Here is a 13,547-nt window from a genome sequence, read left to right as displayed (position 1 = left end):
AGGAAAGAATACTGCTATGAGTGCTATTATTGATCAGTAGTACATGAGTAGAGATGAGAGGAGTCCTCTCCTGCATAACAGAAACAGGACGGATCCGTTTTGTAGCCCATAGACTTCTATTATAATGGAATGAATAATGGAATGCCTCTAAAGGCATTCCGTCATAGAATTGCGTTATGGTCTGTGGTAACGGAATCCATAATGCAAATCAACTTTTACCACCAAACGAAGTGTGAATGAATTTCATAAGCGGAAATTCGCTCATCTCTAAGGCCTCATGCACACAGCCGTTGCTTGGGTCCACATCCGACCCGCCGTTTTGGCGGCTCGGATGCGGACCCATTCACTTCAATGGGGCCGCAAAAGATGCGGACAGCACTCCGTGTGCTGTCTGCATTCGTTGCACCGTTCCGTGGCCCCGCAAAAAATATATAGCATGTCCTATTCTTGTCCATTTTGCGGACAAGTATAGGCATTTCTACAATGGGCCGCCCATTCCGTTCCGCAAAATGCGGAAGGCACACGGGCGGCTTTTGTTTTTGTGGATACGCGTTTTGTGGACCGCAAAAAACAGAACGTTTGTGTGCATGAGGCCTAATCATAAGGATGTTTTACTATAATTCATGTAACTTGTCTGTTTAATTATTTCAGATAACACCAGGAAGCAAATCTTCTGTTGCTAATTTGTGCCCTGGGGATGTGATAATTGCCATTGATGGATACAGCACTGATAACATGACACACGCTGAAGCACAGGATAGGATTAAAGCTGCAACGGACCAGCTCTGCCTAAAGATTGACAGGTATACAATTTCTATCAGTTATAACACCCGGACACACAGGTGTTAGCTTACTGATGTGAGGCTAGAGCTCCTATTGCTAATTATACTGAGAAGTTTTCTTAAAGGGAATCTGTCCCCTTTCTCACTCCCTACTAAGTGCAGGACTACATGAATAGTACTGCTGCCCCTGACTCCAGATCACTAGGTTATGTGTCCATACATCCCCAGTACATCCGCTTTGTGTCTGCATACCGGTGCTGGGATACATTGTGAGGACTCATGAGCATGTGCACATAATAGAGAGGACTCATCCTGGAGTCCTCTTTATTATGTGCACATGCTCACGAGTCCTCACAATGTACTCCAGTGCTGGTTTCAGGCACACCACATGGGAACAGGGGTGAGCATGGACATGTAACTTGGTGATATGCAGTCACAGGCACTTTATAGGACAGGTGACAGATTTCCTATCAGAGCAGTGCTTTTAATGTCACCTAGAACATCAGTGGTGATAATCTCTCTAGTTGCATCCTATTAATAATCACAATCATAACCACATTACACTTAAAGGAGAATCATTTAACAAGTCCAGTAAAAGAAAAAAGAAAAAAATAAGTTGCATTCCAGGCCAAAGGAGATTTCGCTTCAGTGACATACGGTATATTACCGGTACTTATTTGTAGGAAATGGAATTAAATGTTAGATTTTTTGATGGTCCAAGTGATGGGATCTCTACTGAAATACAGAAAATAGCTCCATTCAACTCATCTCACCCTGCAGGCCTGATTAGAGACAAGGGGATTCACATTCTCTTGATTGGTGGACAGCTTCTCATCAAACTGTCTACAGAGAAAATATGAATGTTACTGGTTAAAGAAACAGCTTTCAAAAGCAAGCCCATTGTTTTCATACTGCATTAGGAGAAGCCAACAGAGAAATCCACAAAATGCCTATTTCGTGGTCACCAGCTTTTCAACTACTGATACCTTTTTGGCAAAGCGTGCAGTACAAAGTTATCCTAGACTAGGTGGCACTTTGATGAGAAGAAGACATGGGGAGATGCAATTGTCTGACTGGATCATTACTCAAGGGAGAGAAGTTAAAAATCTACGCTTTTGTAAAGACATAAGTGAAGAAAGGGAAATGTCCTTCAGCTCAACACACAATTTAACGGCCCGGGTTCCAGGAAGCCAAGTGCATGGAGAAAGCCACTCCGGAGACGGCGAAGTAAAAACTTGGGGAGTCATTTATTAAACACAAATACACCTATATTAGGCATATTTCTGGCGCAGATTGCGGCTCAAAGGTCCTTTGCACCACAATCTGTGACTTTTTCCAGCTTATGCCAGGCCTAAAAAAGTGGGCGGGAAAGGGAACACACCAGCAGGCCTATTTCATTTACCACCTGTTTTAGGCGTAGATGTAATGCAAGACTGCAAGGAAGCTGTCTTACATTTAGAAGCGGCGCCTCTACATAAATGCGGCGGATCCACCACCAGTGCAGGGTTTAATTAACTCCTTAGTGACCACCCATATGCCTTTTTACGGCGGTCAATAAGGGGCCTTAAGCTGGGCCACTGCTTTTTTTTTTTTTTTTTTTTTTTTTTTTTTTTACAGTGGCCCAGTCTAAGCGCTGCACAGGGGGAGCGGGGACCCGGCTGGGGCGGGGCTTAGGGGGTGCTAGTCGGCGCTGACTGACTCACGCGCATAGCAAAACACAAGGTGCATATTAAAATATATAACACTATATAACGACTATATAAACTGATTAGGGTCTCTGCTGCACTGTACCGTATTCTTCGCCCTATAAGATGCACCTAGGTTTTAGAGTAGAACAATAAGAAAAAAAAAATTTTCAATACACCTCAGGTCAGACCAGCAATCAGAGCCCCAATGTTAGTCAGACCTCAGATCAGACCCCCAACCTTTAGCCATCTATCAGCCCCCGTGTCAGCCATCAGCCCTTATATCAGCCATATGTCAGCCATAAGCCCCCCATGTCAGCCAGCCATATGTCAGCCATGAGCCCCCCATGTCAGCCCCCAGCCCCTTATGTAAGCCATAAGCCCACCATGTCAGCCCCACCGTTATGTCAGCCCCCAGCGACTTATGTCAGCCCCCAGCCCTTGTGTCAGCCATCAGCTCCTTATTTCAGCCATCAGCCATATGTCAGCCCCCAGCCCTTATGTCAGCGCAAAAAAAAAAAAAAACACTTACCTCTCCTGCTCCTGGTCACCATTGCGATCCTATTCTTCCTGCTGTCTGCTGTGTATCGCGGCACACAGTGTGAGGTCACTGACCTCAAGCTGTGCGCAGCCCTGCACAGCCGATAGCCGAGGACCAGGAAGCGGTGAGTACAGATCCTTCTCCGCTTCCTGGTCCTCCTGTACTAATGAAGCGCTTCCATAATGGAAGCGCTTCATTAGTACCACTATAAAGAAGGCCCTGATCGCCGCAGCCCGGCTAACAATCTTCCATGGCCCGGCGGTTGGGGACCGCTAGTCTAATCTATATTGTGGTTTAGATTTTGAATTAAAGGGTTTCTGTCATCAGAAATTCTGTCATGTAGCTGACTGACATTAGCAATGTGCTAATGTCAGCAGTACATAACAGTATGCTTTATAATTGTGTTGCTGCCGCCGTTCTCCTAAAAAATACACTTTTAAACTATACTAATGAGCGTCTAGGTGCTATGAGGGCGTTGATTCAGCACCTAGAGGCTCTGTCTACGAACCGTTTAGCACGCCCAGGTCCTCCATTTAGCATGCCCAGGTCCCCTTGAGTGATGTCCGACTTCTCCTGATCGGTGAAGAAATCCCGCGCGGTCCTGTTTTGTATTCGGCGCCGGATTGTCAAGGTGAATAGAAGCCATTTTATTTATTTTTTACTTAAAGGGGTTGGCCACTTTCTGGTTATTTTTCACCAAAGTGTATATAAGATGATTATATGGTACTTACTAATATAGCCTTTGTTGAAATTCTGCACTATTTTCTATATTTCATAAGGTACACAAAGTCTTTTGTGCTGTCCACACAGAAGTCTTGTCCATAAAATGGCTGCTGATGGAGGGTCATGTGACCAGACAAATCACCTCCATGTGATCTCTCCTCCATTCAGATACACTGCCCCACCATTTGCACTTGTTCTGTTTAGTGCACGTGCAGTGTGTTTGGATGGAGGAGACATCACATGGAGGTGATTTGCCTGGTCACATGACCTTCCATCAGCAGCCATTTTATGGACAAGATCTCTGTGTGGACAGCACAAAAGACATTGTGTACCTTATAAAATACAGAAAATGGTGCAGAATTTTAACACAGGCTATATTGGCAAGTGTCATATAATTATCTTATATACACATTGGTCAACAATAACCAGAAAGTGGCCAACCCCTTTAATTTTAAAATTTTTAGGCCATAGGACATTGTTTATTGAGCTGGAATACCATATTAAATATTACAGGGTCCTTCTGTGTCTGACTGAAGTTACAGACTATTATCTTGCTCCTCAGTTTCTGCAAATGTAACTAATGTACAGCTTTGATATATTACACAGCAAACATTATTTGATACAATGTAAATTTGTTCAGTCATAAAATATTATTTTGAAACCCACTCATGAGGTTATAAAATAACAGCCAAAGATTGGCCACAATGGTCACATAACCCCTGTTAAAAAGAAGCAGGAAGTAGAGACTAGCGGGGACCCGGAGCTGCTGGGATCTCTAAAGTGAGTACAACTTTGTTTGAATGTTTCTAAATAATTTTTCTAAAGTGAGTACAACTTTGTTTAGAATGTTTCTAAATAATTTTTCATGGCTGGACATCGCCTTTTACAAAGTATAGTGTATCTGCTAAAGCGGATGGGTTTTTAACTGTATGCGTTTATCTTCAGAGTTGAAACTAGGATGTGGTCTCCGCAAATGTGTGAAGATCCATATAAAATAAACCTTGAATCTGAACCACAGGTAAGGATAGCTACTTGTTTTCTGTGTGTTTTTTAAATATTGATGTCAAAAATTGACTTGGTCATAGTTTTTTACTTAAATTATACATAAGTTAGCTGTCAACCTTGACTGAACCATCAAGTGATCTCATAGTAGGAAAAGGAGGAGGCCGCTTCCCAGACTCGCTTGAAAGCAGCTTATCTCCCCAAGAACAAAAGCATCAGGAAGTTAAAATCCAACTGCCCAGTACTTATCTCCCCCACTGGGGAAAAGTCAGCAGGCACCAATAACCCACTAGTCTCCAATCAGATGACTGGGTTTTTTTCTGCATCCGATACACATTTTTTTGCTGGTCAGACACATTAATTTCAATGGGGCGGCAAAAGATGCAGACAATACACCATGTGCTATCCGTTATGTCCGTTCCGCAGTTCTGCAAAAAACATAGAATGTGTCCTATTCTTGTCCGTTTTGCATACAAGAATAGACATTGCTACAATGGGTCCGCAAAAAAAAAAAAAAAAACACGGATGCAACACAAACGTCACATGGGCGTCATCAGTATTTTTTGTGGATCTCTGTTTTTTGGACCGCAGAATAGATACGTTTAGATAAGTCAAAACTGGCAGGTTTTGGCCAACAGACATCTAATATGTATGGGCAGATAAGGAGAATCCACTCAAGCACAATGGGAATATACAAAACCATGAACATACTGCAGTAGACAGGGCTCCCACCATGGTAGAATTACAGTTGCAAGGTCACCAAAATAGCCCTAGCATAAGGGACACAAAAGTTTTCACAACATGATTGTACTATTAAAACTGCTCTCAAACAACCAACTCAAATAAGGCCGCCATGCAATGTTCAAAAAATACCACTAAATAGTGCTAAAATAAAAGCGCATATAATACTACAAGTAAATTCGAATTAAAACTCCTATATGGTTCTAAAATAACAACAGTGCCCAAGTAACATTTCCTTTACAGAGTTCCCAAATAATATCATCAGATACAAATCAAAATAATACCACCATTTAAAGCCCAAATAATACCGCTAGGCCAATTTCACACAAGTATATTGAGTCCAGGAAATAGGCTCCATGCGGCAGCTGTATTTCACAGACCAAACACTGCTCCTCTCCCCCTAAGGCCTCATGCACACACTGTATGGATTTTTCGGTTCGCAAAAAACAGATCTGCAAAAAATATGGATGACATCTGTGTGCATTCCGTATTTTGCGGAACGGAACAGCTGACCCCTAATAGAACAGTCCTATCCTTGTCCGTAATACGGACAATGATAGGACATGTTCTATTTTTTTGCGGAACGGAAACGGAGCGCACATGGAGTACCTTCCGTTTTTTTTGTGGACCCATTGAAATGAATAGTTGCGTATACGGTCCGTAAAAAAACAAAAAAAAAAACGGAATGGACACGGAATGAAAATAAGTTAATGTGCAGGAGGCCTTACTCACAGGAACATAAAGATTTATGATGCTGTGTGTTCCTGTCTGACCACAGGTCTGTTGTCCAGTACTTATATAATACCATGAGTACAGTTTTGGAGATGTGCATTCAGGCAGGAACACATGGTATCATAAATCATTATCATGCTGCACAGTATTCAGTCGAAGAAATACAGCTGTCACACAGAGCATGTTTTCCAGACTGAATACACATGTGGAATGGCCTCACGCATATGCCACACACTCAGATATCCCATTGTACTCCTTTACTCATCTAGGCAGTGCAGTTTTTACTGTAGTATTATATGCAGTTTTAGGAGCCAAAGCCAGGAGTGGATCGGAAAAATATGAAGTAAAACGCAGATATTTCTGCAGTAAGGGTGCATTATTTATGCGTATAACGTGAAAAATACACTTAAAATACACTTCTAATTGCTTTCAATGGGGAACTGCAGTGGGTAGCAACACATGGATTTGCTAACTCGTGGGCGAATTTCATGGCAGTAGTACACAATGACCTTCCCAGCACATATGTCTTCTGTGTGAACATACCCTTAGGCTACATTCACACTATCGTATGTATTTGTGGTCCGCAAAAAATACGGATGACGTCCGTGTTGCATCCATTTTTTTTGCAGACAAGAATAGGACATGCTCTCTACATTTTTTGCGGGCCACGGAACGGTCATACTGATGCGGACAGCACACGGTGTGCTGTCTGCATTTTTTGCGGACCCATTGAAATGAATGGTTCCTCATCCAATCTGCAAAAAAAAAACTGAACGGACACGGAAACCAAATACATTCGAATGAATGTAGCCTTATGGAATAATACAGTCTGTGCAGAGGTCATACAATAAGCATTCTATTGGTTACTATACCTCATTTTACATTATTGCAAAAGCGCCTACTACTGCTAAACGGTGCCACAGAGAAATACCAAACAATACAGATCTTCTAGGTCACGGGTGTCAAACACAAGGCCCGCGGGCCGAATCCGGCCCGCCAGACCTCGTCATGTGGCCCGCGTAGCCGCCGCAGGCCGCCAGCCTTCACCTTTTATTATCACTTCCTGCAGGCGGCCCCTGCAGGAAGTGATAATAAATCGCATAAGGAGCGCTGTGTATTACCGGTACTTACAACTACAAGCGCTCGCCGAGAGGAGGGAGGGGGCAGGCTGGGCGCTGGCAGTGTGAGTCATACGTCACGCGCCTACGCCGCCAACTTTATGAATGAAGCAGGCGGCGTGGGCGCATGACGTATGACTCACGCTGCCAGCGCCTGTCCTCCCGGCCTGCCTCCTCCCTCCTCTCTGCCTACCGAGCGGCGAGCGCTTGTAGTTGTAAGTAATACACAGCGCTCATTATGCGATTACATACAATTAACTATTAGACATAGGATTATACAGTGAGCGGGGCCCGTGTAGTAGAATACAGTCACTGCACGGGCCCCGCTGTCCGTGTATTGAGGGTCATTCACTACAGGGACACTTATGGAGGGGATCTGTGGATGACACATAGCACAAGATGCTATATATGTGTCATACACAGATCCCCCATAAGAGCCACCCACTGATCCCCCATAAGTGTCACCCACAGATCCCCCATAAGTGTCACCCACAGATCCCCCATAAGTGTCACCCACAGATCCCCCATAAGTGTCACCCACAGATCCCCCATAAGTGTCACCCACAGATCCCCCATAAGTGTCACCCACAGATCCCCCATAAGTGTCACCCACAGATCCCCCATAAGTGTCACCCACAGATCCCCCATAAGTGTCACCCACAGATGCCCCATAAGTGTCACCCACAGATGCCCCATAAGTGTCACCCACAGATGCCCCATAAGTGTCACCCACAGATCCCCCATAAGTGTCACCCACAGATGCCCCATAAGTGTCACCCACAGATGCCCCATAAGTGTCACCCACAGATGCCCCATAAGTGTCACCCACAGATGCCCCATAAGTGTCACCCACAGATGCCCCATAAGTGTCACCCACAGATCCCCCATAACAGTGCGTCACCCACAGATCCCCCATAACAGTGCGTCACCCACAGATCCCCCATAACAGTGCGTCACCCACAGATCCCCCATAACAGTACGTCATCCACAGATCCCCCATAACAGTGCCACCCACAGACCACAATTAGTTCAAAACCCACCAAAAGCACACCTTTTGGTTCAAATTTTTTTTTTTCTTATTTTCCTCCTCAAAAACCTAGGTGCGTCTTATGGGCCGGTGCGTCTTATAGGGCGAAAAATACGGTAACCCTTACAGTTCTGGAATGTGTTGGATAACACTGACAGCATTATGTCAGTGTTATCCAACACATTCCAGAACTGTAAGGGTTACATAGCATCATAAATCAGTATAATGCTATGTGACCCCAGTCAGCGCTTGCAGGTCAAGCTTTCAGAGCTAGTTATTACTTACATTATTACAAAAAAACAGTAATAATTGAATGCAGTGACAATAATTTATGATAATAAAGAGTGGACACATAGTCCTACAGATACAACCGGCCCTTTGAGGGTGACCAAACTGCTGATGCGGCCCCCGATGAATTTGAGTTTGACACCCCTGTTCTAGGTGCTGCCCGCAACATCTCAGACCACAGATGTCTATGCTGCAAATTCACCCCTGGACATGGCTGGATGTGTGAGCTCAGGAGACCAGTGCTATAAGAGAGCAGGACTGATTACTAAGCTACTGGGAAACCAATATATTCTTCTTTTTGTGAACTAATGAGGTGTTTCGATTAATAGATGTTCTGTAACATTGGGGGAGAACCTAAAATACAGGTCTTAATTTGCTGAACATTCTAGAAGCTTCTAAACCCTTTTCCGAAAAAAAAGTTTCTAACATATAATAACATTTTGAGATATTTGAAAAAACTGAAATGTGATCTGAAAACATTGGACGACTACTTTTACAATTTGTTGCCTACGTTTAAGGAAAACGTAAATTCCTTTTAGCGACCAAAAAAATAAAGATGTGAATTTTATTTACTACCCACATTTACGGATCTACTGAAGGCCATCCCCAAACTCCTTGGGAATGCATGGTTCACAAGTTAAGAACTGTTCTAACAGTAGAAATGATGTGCATGCAATGCATATGGGTGAAATATACAGTAAACAGTGGTGCCTTGGCTTGCGTGTGTTTAATCCGCATGAATTGTGCTTTGGTGTGTTTTATCCAAATGTACGCAGGAGTTCAAGCCTATTGGTACAGCTCATAACAGAAGAGCACAACCTTTTATAGCTGGTGCAAATATTGGTGACAAAAAGCAGGTAGTGAGTTCTTCTTATAACACCCCAATTGGGCTGTACTCATCTGGCAACATTAAAGATGCCTTCCATGGACAGATGAGAGGTCTTATTCCTAATGCAGATCAAATGTAAGTAGAATATACAATAGCTATGCATGCAAACCCTTTGATGCACTTTGTAAAAATAAATATAACCAAAATGTTCTTTGAGTGTCTACTTTAAACTGCTAACTTTATGTATTTCACCAGTTTTGTATTCTATTTTATATGTTTAAAAGTTAATTGGATGTGAAATGCAAATGAAATAGGGCTCAGCAGTTTGGAATGTTCACCGCTATAAGAATGGAGTTCTGCGTCTGCCAGACACCTCATGCCATGCTTACTTGCCTAATAAAACAAAGAAATGGGCATCCTAGATCTCATTAATGTTTCACTTGGCAGATTTTAGAAAAATTAATCTACTCATCTATGTCATGTGACCATCAGAGTGTCAGTCACATGACACAGCTGAGGACCAAAAGGGAGAGGATAACTCACAAATATAGTCCCCAGTCAGAAGCTCACTTTCATGACAATTTGCAACTACTTTCCAATAAAGTCAGGAATAAAGCACTTGGTAAGAAAATTAACAGCAATAATATGTACATTACACATACAGCAAAAGATAAAACATTTTCTTGGAGTGTGCCCTTATTGTTCGAAAATAATGCATTGTTCCTCCTTAATTTGAAAAAAATATATATATATATATTTTTTTTTTTAAGGTTTACATTTATATTTTACCTACAGGATTTGGGATACTTTGAGCACAAGCATAATATCAGGCCTAAGCCTTTCATACTTCCAGGCAGGAACAGGTTATAATCATTTGACTTATTTGTGTTGTATGCATGATACTAGTGTGCATTCCATTATTAGTAACATCTGAGTGTAACGTTCATGATTTTGGCAAATCAGTGAAGCACAGTGTATCCTTTTTATATATTGTATACAGTACATGAAAACATGATAAAAACAGTACAAATTATACATGATAAAATACCAAGCTTAGGCTATTTTCACACTTGCGATTACATTTTCCGGTATTGAGATCCATCATAGGATCTCAATACCGGAGTAAAACGCTTCAGTTTTGTCCCCATTCATTGTCAATGGGGACAAAACATAATTGAAGAGAACTGAGTGCACCATAATGCATTCCGTTCCATTTGGTTGCATTCACATACCGGAGAGAAAACCGTAGCATGCTGCAGTTTTCTTTTCATCCTGGGATGCGGAGCAAAACTGATCCGGCATGACCCACAATGCAAGTCAAAGGGGACGGATCCGTTTTATCTGACACAACAGATGGAGTTCATGACAGATCCGTCTTGGCAATGTTAAAGATAATACAACCGGATCCGTTCATAACGGATGCAGATGGTTGTATTATCAGCAAAGGAAGTGTTTTTGCTGAGCCCTGCCAGATCAAGCAAAAATGCAAGTGTGAAAGTAGCCTTAACATGAACCCAGACAACCCCTTTAATTTAGGCCTCATGCACACGACCGTTTTTAAGGTCCGCAAAAACGGGGTCCGTAGGTCCGTGACCGTTTTTTCGTCCGTGGGTCTTCCTTGATTTTTGGAGGATCCACGGACATGAAAAAAAAGTTGTTTTGGTGTCCGCCTGGCCGTGCGGAGCCAAACGGATCCGTCCTGAATTACAATGCAAGTCAATGGGGACGGATTTGTTTGAAGTTGACACAATATGGTCACCAACGAGTTAACTACAGGGGAGGGGGGCCCACTGGCCACCAACGAGTTAACTACAGGAGGGGCCGGCCGCACTGGACAACAAAGAGTTAACTAGGGGGTAGCCTGCCCCCTGCTGCCTGGCAGCACCTGCCAGGCAGCAGGGGACAGTCATGTACACAATTCTTTTAGTATATTCTAACCTGAAGCGTCCCCATCACCATGGGAACGCCTCTGTGTTAGAATATACTGTCGGATCTGAGTTTTTCACAAAGTGAAAACTCAGCTCTGAAAAAGCTTTTATGCAGATGGATCTGTGGATCCGTCTGTGTAAAAGTAGCCTACGGCCACGGACCACGGACGCGGATGCCAATCTTGTGTGCATCCGTGTTTTTTCACGGACCCATTGACTTGAATGGGTCGGTGAACCGTTGTTCGTCAAAAAAAATAGGACAGGTCCTATTTTTTTGACGGACAGGAAACACGGATCACGGATGCGGCTGCAAAACTGTGCATTTTTCGAAAGTCAATGGGTCCGCGAAAAAAAACGGAAAACAGCACAACGGCCATGGTCGTGTGCATGAGGCCTTATACTAGTATATTCCACATTAAGGCCGGTGTCACACGTGACTGATTACCTGAGGATTTGCTGTTGTGGATTTTCATGGGGCAAATGTACAATACCAGCAAAGTGGCTGAGATTTTCAGAATTCTCATCGACAAGCTGCGTGAAAAAATCTGCAGCATATCAATTTATATACAGTTGATTTCTCTTGCAGATTTCACTCTTCTCAATGGAGAGGGTGAAATCTACTAGCTTTTCTGCAGCAAAAACCGCAAGTAATACATGTGGTTTTGTTGCAGTTTTACGTGCGGTTCTTGCTACGCAAACACAGCAAGAAACTCAACAGATTTTGAAGTTTTTTTCTGTCACATGATACCAACTAATTTTCAATGGAATATTTGCAAAAAATAAATAAAAATCAGTCGATACAAATACTACACAAAAATATTTAAAAAAAAACCTGTATTTGCATATGAAATAACATTAATATTGAAAGTGCATGCAAACACTCAAACCCCTTTAATTCTTGCATGAGAAAGCCTCACACAGTTGCTGCATGTTTGTTTACCTTAGCCAAAAACTAGGGAGTACATTCCAAAGAAAGAAGTAAAGCAAATGTGGTATCAACTTATGTACTCAGGTATACATTCATACTATGGCTCAGATTTGTGCAGGACCACAATACGTTACCCACAGAAGTTTATGTGGCCAAGCTGTACCTATGATTTCAATCAAAGCCATTCAGAGGGATTTTTCTGTCATATTCTGCATAAATCCGACATAGAATGCTCTTTTAGATGGCCTATTACATAAATATTCTCTAATAGAAGCACAGTTTCTAGGAGAGATTGGTCAAGGTTTATCAGTGTGTCAGCAGTGTGGAGCAATTTTGATGCAACTATGGTTTCTACATTTTTGGACCTGCTCCACAAGAGACTTGCTCTAGAATGGAGCAGTGCTTCACTGGAAAGGGAGTATGGCCTGGGATGCACCATTTTGCACCAAAGCTGAACCACAATTCCGGTGTAAAATTCTGTCTCAAAGTAAGCCAACCAATAGTTGGTATAGAGTCAGTGTAAAGTGTCTATCCTTGCACCAGATGTATCATCCAGCCTGAGCCCCTGTGATAAATCTGGTGCAGGTCTAGACAGCCGGTCTGAGCTTATGTCATCTGTAGGATTAGTAAACCTGGGCCAATATCTTGTTGAGGCGACATTCACTGTAGCGTTTGCATCCAGTTATTTCAGTTCAGTCAGGATCTGGGGGATTGGATTTAGGGTATGATCATACAGAGATGATTTTTTTTGTGGATTTTATTGTGAATCTGATGCAGATTTCACCCTATGCATAGCAAAAGATGAAATTCACTGTGGATATCTCCAGCATAGCAGATTTAACCCATTAATGCATAATTGCGTACCTGTATGTGATTGGTGCTAAGGGGTTTTATGGATCGAGCTCACATTCAGAGCTTGCTCCATACCCTACATGATGGGTTCTGTTTGGATAATACAGCAGGCACCCACCGGCAATTACCAGGATCAGTAATTACACTGATCCTAGTCATTAATTTCCTCAGATGCCGCTGCCAATAGTTATTGGTGTCAGAAAATAAAATTTTAGTTTTATGAAAGGTTTTATTTTTTTATATCAATTTGGTATTGTCATAATTGTACTGACCCGTGGAATAAGGAAATCATGTCATTTTTAGCGCATAATGAACTCTGCAAAACCCAAAAAACCTTAGCCGAATTGTGTTTTCTTCTCAATTTCAACCCA

General features: G+C 42.6%; 1 protein-coding gene across 3 annotated transcripts in view; it reads left to right on the top strand.

Annotated features, from left to right (window-relative positions):
* PDLIM3 (PDZ and LIM domain 3) overlaps positions 1 to 13,547 on the top strand; it is a 67,654-nt gene that overhangs the window by 27,866 nt on the left and 26,241 nt on the right. For 2 of the 3 annotated variants that reach the window (XM_044297782.1, XM_044297763.1), the window contains exons 2-4: positions 652 to 803; positions 4,677 to 4,749; positions 10,264 to 10,331. In XM_044297782.1, the coding sequence (XP_044153717.1) occupies positions 652 to 803; positions 4,677 to 4,749; positions 10,264 to 10,331 (293 nt within the window). Of the gene's footprint in view, positions 1 to 651; positions 804 to 4,676; positions 4,750 to 9,415; positions 9,604 to 10,263; positions 10,332 to 13,547 lie in introns of all 3 variants that reach the window. The other variant, XM_044297772.1, reaches the window with a different exon arrangement.

Source organism: Bufo gargarizans, chromosome 1 (assembly GCF_014858855.1).
Source record: "Bufo gargarizans isolate SCDJY-AF-19 chromosome 1, ASM1485885v1, whole genome shotgun sequence".
NCBI classification, from domain to species: domain Eukaryota; kingdom Metazoa; phylum Chordata; class Amphibia; order Anura; family Bufonidae; genus Bufo; species Bufo gargarizans.
Note: the sequence above shows the minus strand (reverse complement) of the source record. Positions and strands in the feature narration are given on the sequence as shown.